The 17021-nt window shown below is 33.0% G+C and overlaps 1 protein-coding gene across 1 annotated transcript in view; it reads left to right on the forward strand.

Moving 5' to 3' along the window:
- TCEA1 (transcription elongation factor A1) overlaps positions 1–17021 on the forward strand; it is a 35776-nt gene that overhangs the window by 15517 nt on the left and 3238 nt on the right. Inside the window, exons 3-8 of the mRNA XM_039868932.1 lie at positions 521–626; positions 4826–4913; positions 7964–8109; positions 9200–9256; positions 10265–10419; positions 12590–12736. Of these exons, the coding sequence (XP_039724866.1) occupies positions 521–626; positions 4826–4913; positions 7964–8109; positions 9200–9256; positions 10265–10419; positions 12590–12736 (699 nt within the window). The remainder of the gene's footprint in view (positions 1–520; positions 627–4825; positions 4914–7963; positions 8110–9199; positions 9257–10264; positions 10420–12589; positions 12737–17021) is intronic.

Consider the following 17021-nt stretch of genomic DNA (forward strand, 5'->3'; position numbering starts at 1 on the left):
ATCTATATTCTATGAAGTCTATTTTAATACTTGTGATTATATGCTGATTTCAAGCCAAAAAATGCTTTTTAAACCTATGTAGATGGTAGTATTTGTTTGAGCATCCACATTGTAAGTTGCATAAGGTCTGTGACGTAATCTATGAAGAAAAATGTATAGAAACAAAGGAGGATGTATTTTAATCATGATTGCTTCAGCCTACCTTATGTATAAATACATTTTATATTTTATTCTTTCTTATGGAAAAACTAAATTTATTTTACTAATTAACCAGCCTTATTACAGTAGCAAGTTATATGCTTGTAGATCTCAGTGATAAGAACTTCGAGTCCAATGTTTGATCTGCAGATTCTGTATCTTAAGTCCATAGTATACTGTTATAATAATTCAAATAATTGAAGGGTTTTTTTTTTTTTTCCTGTTCTAAAATGGAAACAGGAATCTGGAAAAGAAGAAAATGAAACGTTAAATTGTCTGAAATAAAATTGCTTCTAATAATTCTTTTGTCGTTGCCTTGCAGTCTACGAGAATCGGAATGTCAGTGAATGCCATTCGCAAGCAGAGTACAGATGAAGAAGTTACATCTTTAGCAAAGTCTCTCATCAAATCCTGGAAAAAGTTATTAGGTATAATTGATCTTCCTTGATATGTATTTATGATATTGTGGTTTTTTCACACATTTGGTTGTTGTATTTTTCTCTTTATGACTGTAAATGTACTGAAATTAGTGCCTTATAATAAGGGTGAGGAGTGTTAGTTGACCTCTTTGAGGGTTTTACTTTTTAAGCTAGTCAAATTTAGTTTCTTGTTTTGATACTTATAACTGGATTGCTTTTTTAAGTAACAAGAAACTTTTCCTCCAAGGGGAAGGTTGTCATACTTTTTGCAAAGGTTTTTGGAATGTTTTTCTCACAGAAAACTTGCAAGAATAATAAAAAGAACTCACGAATCATTTTTCTAGATAAATTTTTAGTATTTTCCATATTTATTTTGTTATATCTTCTCTTTTTCTCTATACGTATATACTCACACACACAAACTTTTTTCTGAACCATTTGAGATTTCATTGCATTTATCATCTTTTAATACTTAGACATCTGTTTCCTCAAAACAAGTTTATTTCTTCATGTAATCATAATACAGGAAATTCAGGAAATTTAACATTGGTATAGTTTGTGGATCTATAGTGCATGTTGTATTTTTGTGAGTTGTCCCAGTAGTGCCCTTTATAAAAACTTTTTGTTTCTCTTCTACAAGATCCAGTCTAGGATCATATATCTAGTTTACTAATCTGGAATACTCCTTTAGCCTTTTTATGTCTTTTCTGACATCGACATTCTGAAGAATATAAGCACCCTACAGCCTTTGTTTTAAAAGCATGTTCCTTATTTGGGGCTTATTTGCTATTTCCTGGTGATTTGATCAGATTGTGCCTCCACAATTAGAATACTATATAAGTGTGTTGTGTCCTCGAGGTTTCACCTCCAGAGGCATTTATGATGTTGATTTTGATAAGACAGTCAAGGTGTACACTAATAGCTTATTTTCCCCCTTGTATCTAATAGGCATTCTGTCAGAGATACTTTTAGATCCTGAAGCAATCTTGTCCTTTTACCTCCCAGTTATTTATCTGTTATCAATGTGGATGAGTGGATTACTATTCTATACAATGAATTATAATCTGTTATCCATATTTATTTTGATATTTACATTGTCCCAGATTTGACCGGCGGGGACCTCTGCAAACTGGCTCCTTTGTCCCTTTGATAAGCCCCCTTGAGTTTTTCGGTTTTTTAAAAAATTTTTTTACATTCTGGTACCACACTGTATATTGGGCTCATTCATATTCCCTGCCCCAGCCCTGGAATCAGCCACTTCTTTAATTGGTCATTGGTGTTATATACAAGAGAAAACAGAAAGCAGTGAACCTTTGAAAATTTCAAAAGCAACAATTGTATTAAGAAAAAACCTGTTACTTATAAAGAGTTTGGAAACTAGGAACTAAAAATTGTAAAGCCTGTAAAATTTTAAGTCTAGTCTTAAGAGACCTAATGTAATATGTGATGCTGTATTGGATTCTAGACCAGAAAAAAACATTGCTCTAAAGCTGATTATTGAGATAATTGGCAGAATTTGCATAAGGTCTGTAGGTAAGTAAACAATTTTGTATCATTGTTAAATTTACTTATTTACCATGGTTATATAAATTAATTTTTTTATTCTTAAGGAATACACAGTGAAATATTTAGGGATAAAGGAGCATGATGTCTCCTATTTTCATATGGTTCAAAAGAAATATGTGTATACATGATGGTGTGTGTGTGGATGTGAATGAATGAATGAGGAAGCAAGTATGCCAAAACATTATCAGTTAGAGAATTTGAATAAATTTCTTTGTACTGTTCTTACAACATTTGTGCAGGTTTCAAATTATTTCAAAATAAAATGCTTTTTTAAAAAAGCCTAGCCTTTAAAGACATACTGAAACTCTGTGTTTGTAGTTCATTTAAATTTTGAATCTAATTCCATATTCTAAGGTAATTAAAGTTAGTCACAGAAAGTTGATCGAGAACCGTATACATGCATTTTTATTTCTAGAAAAATGGTTTACATGGCATGAGAGAAAAGAATGGACGTTACAGTTACGCTCATTTAATCTTAAAGAAGTTTTACGTTTATATTTACTAGAGGTATCTAATTCCAGTACAAGTTCTCCTTTTAAAACATTTTTATTTACTTTAAAAGATTTACATGTTCATTAAATAAAATTTGGGGACTGGAGGAGGGAAAAATGTCATCCTTAAGTCTATCTCTTAATATAACCATCAGTTATTATCTTGTTGCATTTCTTGTCTTTTTCTCCTGGTGCATGGATTTTGCTTCAGCTATAATTTTACTTATGCTGTGTGTATGCGTGTGTGTGTATGTATGCATGTGTATATTTATATTTATATTGCCTTTTTAATGAAAATTTTTTGGTTTTTCCATCATCATAATTCATTTTTATTGGCTTCAAAATAATCTCTTGGATGACTACCGTCATTTAATCATTTGCCCGTTAGATTTGTTGTTTAACTTTATAGCTATTATAAATAATGTCTTGATGAATATCTTTCTGATTAAAACTTTTTCTTTAGACTATTAGCTAGATTTCTAGAAGATTTACTAATGCTACTAGGTTAACACAGTTTTGACTACTTAAGATGTACAAAGCAATGACCTATGTTAATGCATTTAATCTACTAACAATCCAGTGTGCTAGGTGCTATTGGAATCCCCATTTTATGATGAGGGAATTGAGGCACTGAGAGATCAAGCACCTTATGCACAGCTGCATTGGGAGGAAGTAGCCAGGCTGGTATCTGATCACAGACGGTCTGAGACTAGAGATGGAGCACTTTCCACTGGCTCAGCTCTATTGCCCACAATACTGTATTTAGATGGTAGGACTGTTTTTAAGGCTGTTCATACTTATTGCTCTGCTTTCTGAAGGGATTGTACCAGTTTACACTGTGCTCGTGATGTGTAAAGATCAGTTTACTGCTCCTCTCCAGCACTGGATCCTTGTTAGATAGTGTTATATTATCACCTTTCATATGCTTTCTACCCTCTTACTTTTGGAATATTTCTTAGTCCTTGCTATACACTTTAATGTCATTATTACTATTTGTTTTCTACCTCATAATACTCTATAATCTTTAGCTTGTGGGGCCTTCCAGGCGAATTACAGAGAATAATGGGACACAGTAAAATAGTATGTGAAAACTAAAGCATACGCTTACCTTACCTTGTAGGGGACTCGAATTGTATTTCAGGTTTGCTAACCCTAACCTTCATGAGATAAGTTCGAAAATTGCAATTTGTACCAAACTCTATATCAGTTTTCCTTATCCAGATTAGCATATTAGTCATCTGAGGAACTTGAAAATTGTGATGCTCATGCCTCAGTGCCAGAGATTTGGATTGAAAGGATTGGGATGGGGGCTTGAGCATGAGGGTATGCTTAAAGGTTGCCTAGATAGTCTTAATATACAGCTGAATCTATGCTCTTCTGTATTCTATACAAAGGGATGTGGAGAGTTGAATTATTTATGTAGCTCTTAATACTTAGGTAGGGATCAGAATTTATGCAGTAGATCCAAACATTTTTTGAACTCAGTTTCAAGCCTGTTTTGGTTGATTTAAACATGAATATTTCTTTTCAGTGCTTTAATACTGTGTTGGCCTAATCTATTTTGAGTACCTTCTTTCCCAAAATCTAATTGCTCACCTCCTTAAGTCTTAAGGCTCTGTATTCTATATTACTGTACATATTACTTCAGGTAGAGGAGGTGCTGGGTAGGCTTTATTAATCCTGAAGTATTTTCTATGAAAATGTTTTTTGTTCACTACCCCTGAAACATTTATTTGTATTTTGGGTACCATCTTAAATTTTTTAACTTCATGAAAAATTACTAAAACAACATTGCTATCTGTACTTTATGTTTTCATTTTTAAAATGACAGTGCTGACATTTTTTTCCATCTTCTTTCCTTCCCTTTTTTCTGTATACTTTTTTCCCTTTCAGGTTCCACTGGCATATGAATGTGTGGTTTCCAACCAATGAGAGTTTATTTGGGAGTGCTGACTGAGCATTCATTGTGAAAAATACCCAAGTACATATGTTAATAGAATAGCCTGCATAAATTTTATTTACTTGTTGAAAATCTAGGATTTTAGGTTATTTTGTTGTTTTATAAATAGCCTGATAACATGTAGTAGTTCAGTGGGTTTTTTTTTTTTTTTAAACAAATGTTCATAACTTAGGGATTTCATAAATTTTCAGATGGACCATCAACTGATAAAGATCCTGAAGAAAAGAAAAAAGATACTGCAATTACATCACAGAATAGCCCAGAAGCAAGAGAAGAAAGGTATTTTGCTTTCTGGAATTCATTTATGTTGAAAATCAGTTTTACTTGACCGTCACCTCTTCTGTGGTCTTATGATCCCATGTCTGTACTCTTCTATTTTCTAATCAAATGGAATTAGCAAATGTATATAGCCAAGTATTCTAAGTTTTCTTACAAGATTTCCTGGAAAATTAAGAGAGTTAGAAGACACTACATATATAGAAGAAATTATTTACATTGTACTCAACAAGTTTAATTGAATGGAATCTCTGGGATCACGCTACTTGAATCGACAATGGAGGTACTAATTAGGGATTCAAATGATTCAGTCCTCTATTTATCACATTTCTTTTTAGATTTTATTTTATTTTGCCCTGGATCTAAGTCTCCTTTCTGTTTTTATTTTTCTACCCAGGTTAGCTATTTGTCATAAGAACTTAAAATGCAAAATTCAGTAGCAAAGGGTTCAAATTATCTCTCAGCTCTTATGAATCCTCTGCATTTATTCTCTCCTGTCACATATAATGTACTGTGCCATAACCAGCACACTGACATAAAAGGCAATATGCCTAGTAGATTAAATATAGTTTCCCTTTTCTGGAGAAAGTTGTAGCTTAACACTTGACATTGATTTAGAGCATAGTTTTCAGTGTGGTCCTTGGAAGAGCAGGGAATCTGGCAACTTGTTAGCAAAGCAAATTTTTGAGCTCTACCCTGGAACTACTGAATCAGGTAATTATGGTTCTAGAAATTCTAGAAATATGTTTTTAACAAACCCTTCAAGTGATTTTGATGCACTTAAGGTTTAGGCTATTTTAACTTCATTTATTTCTCAGTATTTTCCCCAAACGGATAATGTACTCATCTTTTTTTTAGCTACAAAAAATTTCATACACTGTTATTTTACATATTAGTACTAAGTAAATTTGATGATAAAGGAGGTAAACTAATGGTATGGTTAAAAACCAGTTATTAATAAAATTTATTCAGTTTTTCTATTTTGAGATAATTGTTGACTTTTAGAAAATTGTAAGACTAGTATAGAGAAATCCCAGTTACCCCAGTATGTATATGCATATGTATATGTGTATATATACACATACACAAATGTTATTTTGAATCAAATAAGTCATTTGGAGACATATGCCCTGTATGCCCCTAAATACATGAATATATATTTTCTAAGAACAAGGACATTTTCTCACATATAACCACAATACAGCTGTCAGTATCCAGAAATTATCATCGATACAAGACCTTTTTCATATTTCAAAAATTGTTCCAGTATCTTATTGCAAGGGAAAAAGATTTTTTCCAAAATATCATTCAGGATCACACCGTGCATTTAGTTATCATATCTCTTCAGTTTCTTTTTATCTAGAGTGATCTTCAGTATGTATGTCATTGTCTTTCATGAGATTTTTGAAAATCTCATGATTTTCAGGCCATAATTTATGAATCTTTTAACAGATAGTTCCAATTGTCTAATCTGGTGACATTCAGAGTCACTGATTTAATGCCTTAAATATAAAATATAAAAGTATAGACAAATATTGGAACTAGATATTGAAGGAGGAGTAATTTCTTAGTATATTTTTATCAGTTTTATGTAATGGAAGTTTAGGGATAAAGCCTATCTACAAAAGCATGGAATTAACATGTTTGAAGTCTGATAAAATGGTAGGTCAGTGTCTCTCTCTCTCTCTCTGTCTCTTTCACTCACTCACTCACTGAAAAAAAATTTTAAGAAGATTGGAGAAACAAGTCTAAAAGAAGAGACAATGTTAGGTCTAATGACTTATAGCCAAAATGGGTTTTACATTTTAGGCATAAGAATTTAAGGAGAAAGTAATGTGGTTAAATGCTTACAAAGGAGTCACCAGAATGTAAAAAGTTGGCCAGCAATAGTGAAGTTAGTGAACAAAAAGCTCCGTTGTCCACCTGGACAGTTTCCAGTGGGTAAGCTAAGCGTTTGGCTACAGATACAGAGAGGCAAAAGCATATAATTGAAGCATTTAAAAAGTGGAAATTTAAACATTAGTTTGTTCATTGATTTATCACTGACAGGTGGTATGCTATGGACTATGAATACCGAGAGAAGTAAGTCCTGGTCTTTGCTCTTGAGAAGCCCCGTCTAGCAGGAGAGAACATACACAAAGTTCCCATAATACAAACCTGTGTGCAGACAGTATTTGGAGAGTGTAGGGGGAAGTCACAGACAGTTTCACAGAAGGAAATGACTAAACTTAGAAGGTGTACAAAATGGCATTTTGCCCACAGTGATCTGCCTGTGAAATTTGACAATGGGTTATGTTTTGGAGAGAAGGCAGGGAGGTATCTCCTTGTAGCAATGCATCAAATTAGATCTATGGAGGATGAATGATTTAGTCTTTGGAAAGGCTTATGGCAAATATCTGTAATGTGATAAAAGCTAACTGAAACCAGTCAGAAGAATATTTTGATGAGGATCCAGTATAAGATGTCAGTCAGCAGTGGTTGAAATGATTAGGTAGGCTGGGAAATTACTAACCAGTCCTGATCGAGTTGATGTTTCTTGGGAGAAATTAAGAGATTTTTTTTATATTCTCACGGCTCACTTCTCAGTATACATGGTTTTTATCCTGAAGGGAGTGTTTTAAATGTAAAACTCATTGGTTGTCTAATTGGAACAGGATTTTTCAAACATTTTCTCCTCTCTGTTTTTGATTGAAAGCTGTCATATCCTCTGGTCCCATCACCTCACCCTTCTTCTTATAACCAAGATCTCTGCTTTTCATTGTATTGAGATGTAATGTGTATTTCTTTATTAAAAATATTGTTTAATGTTTAAAAGGAGAATCAAGGTTAAATGTTATAGTTGGTTAAAAAAAGACATGAGACTTGTCTCATCTTTATTATAATTTTAACTTTATATGCAGGCAGTTTTTTTGTTTTGTTTTGTTTTACTCTAAGGGTTACTGAAATACTATCTCATTTATTTAGACTAAAATTTTTTTTTGTTTTTAGAGAGTGATAGTAATGATATTACTTTGAGTTTTTCCTAATTTCTTTTTGGCGTGTGTGTATTTTAGTAGCTCCAGTGGCAATGTAAGCAGCAGAAAGGATGAGACAAATGCTCGAGATACTTACGTGTCATCTTTCCCTCGGGCACCAAGCACATCTGATTCTGTACGGTTAAAGTGTAGGGAGATGCTTGCTGCAGCTCTTCGAACAGGAGGTAAGTTTAGCATACATTGTTTCAGAGCTCAGTCCTTTGCTCATGACCACCACCAACACCATGTGCACCCCTGTATTTGTTCTACCAGCAGCATACTACTCCCGGTGCTTAGCTCAAGGAGTAGTTGTTGCTGATAGAGGTTACTAGAGGCAGAGAGGTATACGCATCATAGGGCTTTTGCTTATTACTTTGTAATTCCGAGAAAGAGTTTCCTTCAAAAATACGGATGTTTCCGCTGATTCATAGTAATTTAAACTTTTTTCATAACTCTTTTTTCCCCCACATTTAATCTGCAAACTAATTACTTCACCCCTCCCCCTGAAAGATAACGATGATATATTTGGGTCCCATTGTTAAATGTTAGTGTAACATAGTTTGTAAGTTTTGTATTCATAATTCCATATTTTACTTTTTTAATTGGAAAGAGATCTTGATTTATATCTGGGAGCTCTGATTTGAAGATATCCATTCTTATATAAAAATTTGGCTTTAAAGTGTCATATTTAAGAATATTTACCATCTTTTACAATTCTATTAATACTGAACCATAGTTAGTATAACCTATTTTTCTCCTTACTCTGCACTTTCTACTTTGATTCCTTTACTGTTTTTTTATATATTTTTTTCATATTTCTTTGTAGTTTCTTTTTATTTCCTCCTATCCTTTTGAATATTTGCATAGGAATCTTCTGATTGTGTCCATATATGTGATTGGCAGATGTGAAATGAATGGTTTCTTTGCACTGAAGCCTGAGTCACGGGAGACGAGACAGTTCTTTCTATAACTTTCTCTACTCTCTGCTGGAACAACCAGACTTTATGGAATTGCCTGCTAAATCACTTACTTCCCCACTGCTGAGGGATAAGGAGTCATCAATGCAGAGCACTGTGGACATTAGGTGAATCCAGAGGAGGAGTCCAGTGGGTAGTAAAGAGACCGGATTCTAACGAAACTAAACTAAGAGGATTCTTCTTAGAAGGCAAATAGGGTTGAAGAAATATGAATGCAATTTAATTTACTCTGTATTGCGATTTTCTTTTAATATGTTATAGTCACTTATTCTTGACAATTCTTTTTGTCTGTGTTTAGATGACTATATCGCTATCGGAGCTGATGAGGAAGAATTAGGATCTCAAATTGAGGAAGATATCCTTTGTGTGTATATGCATATTGTTTTAAGTAATCTGCTAGATAAATTATAAATTTTTCTTCCTGTATAGAATTTTTTTTTTTTATTTTACTTGTTTTCCATAGTTTCCATCTTGATTGTATTGTTTTGGTGGGAAAGAAGAGGGCCATTCATGTCATTTTATTCTTCTGCCATTCACAAATAGAACACAGAGTCTGCCTTGCAAATTGAGGATGGACCATCTCGACTGAAGTTGTGCAAAAGCGCATGGAAAACCCAGACACCAGAAGAGTGAAGTGGGGTTTCACATTTTGGGGAGAACTCAGCAAAGCATATATAACACCCTGAGTTCATTAACTGGAGGGAAGGGTCTTTATGCTGGGCACCATGGAGAGGGCCCTGGGAGTGGGGCCTTGCTTGTAAGTATGGGGAGCAGGGAACATCTAGGTGATAGTGTGATGGTGAGACTATCCTTGTTGAGGAAATAGCCTTGTAAGAAAGTGTCCTCTTCAAGGGCTCAGTCTCTGCTGTGGCCTCTTCTTTTGAGAAGAATCTGCTAAACTAGCTTCTTGCTGAGTTGAGGGACGAAATGAAGCTTCAGTGCCAGCGTGAATGGTGTCTTCTCATAAGGTCTTTAAAGGAATTTGTAGTTATTGAGACTTCTAGAATCCTTGGTAGTAGAATTCAGATTTGGACAAGTTAAAGCTTGTGTAAGTTCAAGCTCTTTTTCAAAAGTTTTCTCACTGAGATTGAGTACCTGAGTTACTATTTGAATTCCTGTTATGTGCTTCTGGCATTAAACTTAAGAAGAAAGCATTGCTCATTTATTCACAGCCGAAAAATATAGTCAATGTTACTTGCCAGTTACAAATGAAAGACTCTGGTAGGAACAGTGCCTTGTTGTTAATCTAAATTTGAATCTTTTTATGAGCTGCTTAGAAATTTCAGGAATTCTTATTTTGGCAGAATAGGGAAAAAAATGATCTTACCTTTATAATTTAACCTTTTTCCTTAATGGCCTATACCTATATATCAAGAAATAAGGAATACAGACATGAAATACAAAAACAGAGTACGAAGTAGAATATCAAATCTTAAGGATGCAAAGAATCCAAATTTAAGGAAGAATGTACTGTGTGGGAATATTTCTCCTGACTTATTTGCTAGAATGACGGCAGAGGTGAGTATATCTGAATATAATGTTTCCATGATATGACTCCATGATGTCAGATGTAAAGCCTGTTTAAATCATGAACTACAATATAAATATTACATATGTAATAAGTCATTATTATCTATTCTAATATATTTATATATACAGTACACTAGATAAATACAGCAACTGGATCTGTTTACTTTGTCCCTTCCACTACTCTGTCATGGTCTTTGGGTGATTGCATCTGTACCATGATTTTTGCTTTAAATCATTGTCTGAAGAAAAAGTATTTTAACTTTTCGAAGAGTTGAATTTCTAATTGCAAACAGACTTTGAAATCTCTAAGCTTTTTTCATGGTTAAACCCTACAAAATTGGTCACATCTTACTATTTGTTAAAAGGAATGATGGGAAAAATGGAATTTATAGCTGGCTATTTATAGACATGGGTTTTCATAGATAATAGCTGTAGTGTGTCTGCAGTCCTACTTAAAGCATTTAAGAGAGTGAATTTGTCTTTATAGCTAATAAAAATTGCTATATTTTTAAAATCCATTTTTCAAAAAGGTATAAAAATAATTTAAAACTTTTACACAGTAGAGAATGTAGTGTAATGAAATCCTGTGTATCTGTCAGCAAAGCTTCAAGTATTTTCAAGAATTTGTCACCCTTTTCATCTATCCCTTTTTTCTTCTGAATTATTTTCAGGCAAATCTCAGACATTATATTCTTTTACTTTTATATACTGAGAGGTATCTTTAAAAATATGATATTTTTCTTGATGACATTGTTATCACCAAATCCAGCAAGGCTATCAGTAATAATCCCTTGGTATTATCTAATACTTAGTTCATATTAATTTTTTTCTGGTTGTGCATTTACTTTGTTTCAAGATTCAAAGTCTACACATTACCTTTAGTTCTGTCTTTTAAGACTGTGTGTGTGTGTGTGTGTGTGTGCGCGCGCACGTGTATAGAAATCTAAAGCAATTTTTCTCCTACCCATTTCTGTTTTTTTTCTTCATGACATTGACCTGTTGAAGAAACCGGTTTTTTTTTCTTCTATAAACCAGAGTATTAATTGTTTCTTCCTCATGAGGTTATTTAACTTCTCTGTCCCATTTTCTATAAAACAGAAGCTAGTTCTGCAGGCTTGATAACCTAAGAGTTCAACTTTTTTTTTTCCGTAAACACTATATAAGTAGTGCTTTTTGCTTCACATTGCAGCACAGCAGGAGACACATAATGTCCCGTTGCCCTACTCTTAGCATACTGACATTGATCAGTGGGTTTGGGTACTGACAGCCTGATTCCTCCATTGTAAAGTTCTCCATTGCCCTTTTATCTAATGTGTTCATCCACAGGTGATCCTAGCCTGAACTGGTGAGGATTTATTACGAATTGTAAAATAGTGATTTCTAAAATTTTGTCATTCTTTTCACATTTATTCGCTATGTTTCTTTGATAAAGAAGCACTTTCTCTTATAAACTTGGGCGCTTGGTTACCCTGTTGGTTTGGATAAGAAAGGCAGGATAAATGTGTAATTCTTTCCTTTCAGTTAATAGTTATCAGAATGAGCGGTTGGTAGTACCCTAGTAACTGCCAATGGGAGATTTTGTTGCTCTTTTCGCAATGTGTGTGCTCTCCTTTTTTAAGCATCAGAATGGACTTGTGACTTTTTATTTATCCAGTGGGGATTGGTTCTTTACAGTAATTTATTTTGATGGCTGAAGAAATTTTTCTGTCTTTGGCCACTGGAAGCTTGTTCATTTTAGCTCTTCTGTCCATCTGACTTAAAAATCTTTGGTAGCTTCTGTGTTTTTTGTACAAGAAGATGACCCTAGCTTATCCTGTGCATTTCTTGACTCAAAACTGGAACCTGATATTTCTCCAAAAGTTCTTTCTTTTTTGAGAGAGGGCAGTGGTACAGATCACTGGACTCATTGCTCCAGGATTATAGTGTTTACAAGCCTTCAAGGAATTATTACATTAGTTTTCACTTACAGACTTACAAGTATTTGGAGAAATTTTAAAAGGAAGCAAACTCTTATGAGTCCTTTGAGGAAAAATATTGTTTCACTTTTAAAACTTTAAAAGTTTATTTTGGTTCTTTTATTAAGCTAATTGAACAATAAAAGCATTCAGGATATATTAGAACACTCCTGTAACTGTGTATTATGCCACCTTCCTTACAGGAAATGGCTAGTGATGAGCTCAAAGAGATGCGGAAAAACTTGACCAAAGAAGCCATCAGAGAGCATCAGATGGCCAAGACAGGTGGAACCCAGACTGACTTATTCACATGTGGCAAATGTAAAAAGAAGAATTGTACTTATACACAGGTTTGTGGTTGTTTATAGATTCTTATTTTCATATTAAGAATGTTTGCAATTCCTGTTTCAAAACAAGTAGTAAAGTTAATTACTAGTATGCTTTGATATTTTTCAAGAGATGTGATTTCTTAAGTGTAAGAATGCTTTCTTAATACTAACAGATTCCAGTTAATTGAAAATAAGTTATATTTATAATTTCATGGAAATTGTTACTGTGAAAGGTATATTAATTAAATAAAATTAATAAAATACCATAGAATTTAATAAAATGGCCATGTTCTTTAAGAGATAATAAACAGTTGATTATTGGTTAGTATGTAAAGAGGTTATCATTCTTTTTATTTGGCAGGTTCTTACAATTTAAGGAAAGTTCTTTGTTCTCCCTCACATGGAGTGTGGATATTTGTACCTTAACTAGTTTCCAGATATTTATTCCTTTTTTGCAACATATTGATGCCTTTTATATTCATACATGATGTGACTAATCTTCCTTTTTATTCTTGAACAGCTGAAAAGAGCTATGTTACAGTTATTTTCATTGTCCGTATGTGAAAATAATGCTTTATCACTGTCACTAAGTTAATTTGCCAGACAGGATTTTGTGCTGTATCTATAATCTGCTAAATCAAAATTTTCCCCTGAAATAATAACTTATTGTTCCATTTCAGGTTAATAGAGATTTAGAAAATTGAATTTTCTGCATGATAGAAAATTAAGCACTTAAAAAAATAACATTACTAAACTCTGTATAAGTTGTAGAAAGGAACTTTTACTTAAAAAAAAAAAAAAAGGTAATATGTTCTCAAGGTTAAAATCCAAAAGGTAGAATAGATTAGGAGCGGAAAGTTCCCCCTCCACTTTTGCTTGCACAGCTGCCTGGTTCCCCTTTCCGGAGGTAAACCAGGATTACTAGTTCATTTTGTGGCTTTCTACATATTTTATGTATATACATGCAAACGTGAATTTTTTTTTTTCCCCATTTTTCTAAACACATATTAGCACATTGAATAACCTAATGCCCGTTTTTTATTTTTCAAAGATTCATAACCCTCCATTTTCAGGTATACTTTATTTAACCATTCTAAAGTCCTTTACCTTTTTGAAGTGTTTCGTCTAGTCATAGTTGTATATTTGATATTTTAGTATTTTATTTTGTAGAGGTATACTACTCATGGTTACTAAAATATATCACCATATGAAAGTGGGCTCAGAAAATTCTGAGTTGTTTGCTTTATTTTCTTTTAATCAGTAGAAAAATCTCAGCAATAAAATTTCTATCCTAAAAATGCCACATAGTAGAAAGTATTAAGTATAAACAGAAAGATACTTAAAAGTTAAATCTTTAAAACATACAAAATAGAGGTGATGTACAGTATTTACATAATCAGATTATAAATAGCTTTGATAGAAAACTTTTTAACAGAACGTAGTCTAGAGATGAAGTCAGTATAATTTTCTTAGAATCAAAAATTCTGTCTTTAGACAGAAGACTTCCAAATTTGTTGGCAAAACAACAGATATAAAAGAGTTACGTGTCATTGTTGGTTGGCATGTGCCCCACCAGGGGATCAAAATTTTTCCCAGAGAGCAAAGGATTCCTCACAGTTAGGACCCTAAATAGCAATATTAAGTATATGCTGCTGTTTTGAGAATGGCTCTTTATCTTTCTTCGAGCTTTTCAGGTAAAAGTCATGTTAATAGTTTATGGGTATCATGAAGCTTCTGATCTTTGAAGTGTTGATATATCTAATATTAAAATTAAATATTCATTATTCAGAATGCAGAATTGTTAGTATTTAGTTTCTTGCCTTCACCTCTCTTCCTCTTTTCCCCCATAACTTAAACTTCAGAATAACTTTGAACTTTAATAATGCTTTGTCAAATTCATTCAAGAGTGTATAGTTTAAAGAAATAACTTTTTTGTTTTTGAGACCTTTGGTTTCCGTAATTCTCTCCAGTGGAGAACTTCAGAAGTCTATAATTTTGTGTAGATAAAATTTTAAAAAGTCATCTTAGCTCATTTATTTTTGCTGAGTTCTCTTATTGTTTTTAAATTTTTAGTTGTAAAATATGTACAACAAAATTTACTGCCTTTACCACTTATAAGTAAGTATACAGTTCAGTAAACATTTATTATGTTGTGTCAATCTCCAGAACTCATTTCCTCTCACAAAACTAAACCTCTGTACCCATGAAACAACAGCTCTTCATCTCCCCTCTCTCCCACCTCCTGGCAACCACCAGTCTCTGAATTTGGCTCTTCTAAGTAGTCAAATGTGCAAATGGAGTTACACAGTACTTGTATTTTGGTGGTTGGCTTATTTTATGTAGCATAATGTTTATAGAGGTTCATCTATGTTATAGCATGTGTCAGACTTTCCTTTTTAAGGCTGAATAATAATCCATTGTATGTATAATACCAATTTTGTTTATCCATTCATCTGTTGATGGACATGGGGTTATCTCTACCTTTTTTGGGCTGTTGTGACTAGTGCTGCTGTGAACTTGAGTGTACAAATATTCTTCTTTGACACCCTACTTTCAGTTCTTTTGGGTACATACTCAGAAGTGACATTGCTGGATCATATGATCAATGTAAAGTACCTACCTACTTTTAGAAAATTGAGAAAATACAGAAAAATATGGATAAGAAATTGAAAATTACCTATTAATCTGCCATCAGAAAGAACAACGGTCAATATTTTGCTGCATGCAATATTTTTGTGGATTTTTCTGAATCTAGTTGAAGCTAAAGACTGTATTTTCACTTAGCTACTATAATGTAAGCATTTTTCTCTTAATTGTGTTTTAACAAAACCTTCGTATATGTCATAATAGCTGTATGATATTCCATCAGGTTGAATGGACTCTAACTTAGTTCATTATTTCCCTGTTGGTAGTTTCCAGTGTTTGTGCTATTATAAAGTTATACTATTCAAACATTCTTATACAGAGACTTTTCATCCCCAAATTTTTTATTGAGGAAAAATTGACAAATATAATTATATATATTTAAAGTGTACAGTGTGATTTGATACACAGATATATTGTGAAATGATTACCAGAATCAAGATAATTAACACATCAGTCACCTCACATAGTTAACTCTTGTGTGTGTGAGAATGCTTAAGGTCTCTTCTAGCTATAGTCACCATGCTGTACACTAGATCCTCAGAACTTCTTATAACTGAAAGTTCGTACTCTTGGATTAATATATCCCCATTTCCCCTTCCTCCAGCCCCTGGCAACCACATTCTATTCTCCATTTCTATGAAATAAGATTTTTTTTTAAGATTCCACATATAAGTGATACCGTAAGATATTTATCTTTGGCATATTTCACTTAGCATAATGCCCTCCAGGTTCATCTGTGTTGTCTCAAATGGCAGGATTTTCTTCTTTTTTTTTATGGCTGAATAATATTTCATCTTGCATATATGCCACTTCATTCATTCGTTGAAGGACGTTTAGGTTGTTTCTATATCTTGGCTCTTGTGAATAATACTGCAGTGAATATGGGGGTACAGATATCTTTTTGAGATATGGATTTCAGTTCCTTTGGATGTATACCCAAGAGTAGGATTGCTGGATCATACAGTAGTTCATTTTTAATTTTTTGAGGAACCTCCATACTCTTTTTCATAATGGCTGTACTAATTTATATTCCTACCAACAGTGTATGAGGGTTCCCTTTTTTCCACATTCTCACCAACATTTGTTATCTCTTGTCTTTGATAATAGCCATTTTAATAGGTTGTATTTAACTGTGATTTTCATTTGCATTTCCCTGATTAGTGATGTTGAACAGTTCACAGATCTTTGTATTCCTAATTACCATCTTAGATCAGGTATCAAGTTCCTAGGTCACAGAGAATGGATATTTAAGGCTCTTACCTCTTTGCTATCTAACTTTTAGTAAGGCAGTTTTTGTCAGAATGAAATATCCTTAATTTTTACATCTTTGCTAATTTGTAAGAAAATTGACATATCTTTTAATTAACATTTCTGTGCTTCTTAGGAAATTTTTTCATATTTGTTAGCTATATATAAAAAGTATAGTATGTGACATGATTTTCCTGTTTATCTGGGATAAACATGAAAAAAGGACAAATAAAGAAGGACTTAGAAAAATGAAGTTTAGAAATGTGTGTTCTTTTCATTATTTAGCTTATTTGAACTTGTTTCAGGCTCTTACACATTTTGTTGTGGTCCCATTGTGGTTATTATATATTTTCATGTAGAATGCTCTTATTTAGGTTGGACTTTTTATGGTACTATAAAAAGTAATATTTGT

Source organism: Pteropus medius, unplaced genomic scaffold (genome assembly GCF_902729225.1).
Source record: "Pteropus medius unplaced genomic scaffold, Ma_sr-lr_union100, whole genome shotgun sequence".
NCBI classification, from domain to species: Eukaryota; Metazoa; Chordata; class Mammalia; order Chiroptera; family Pteropodidae; genus Pteropus; species Pteropus medius.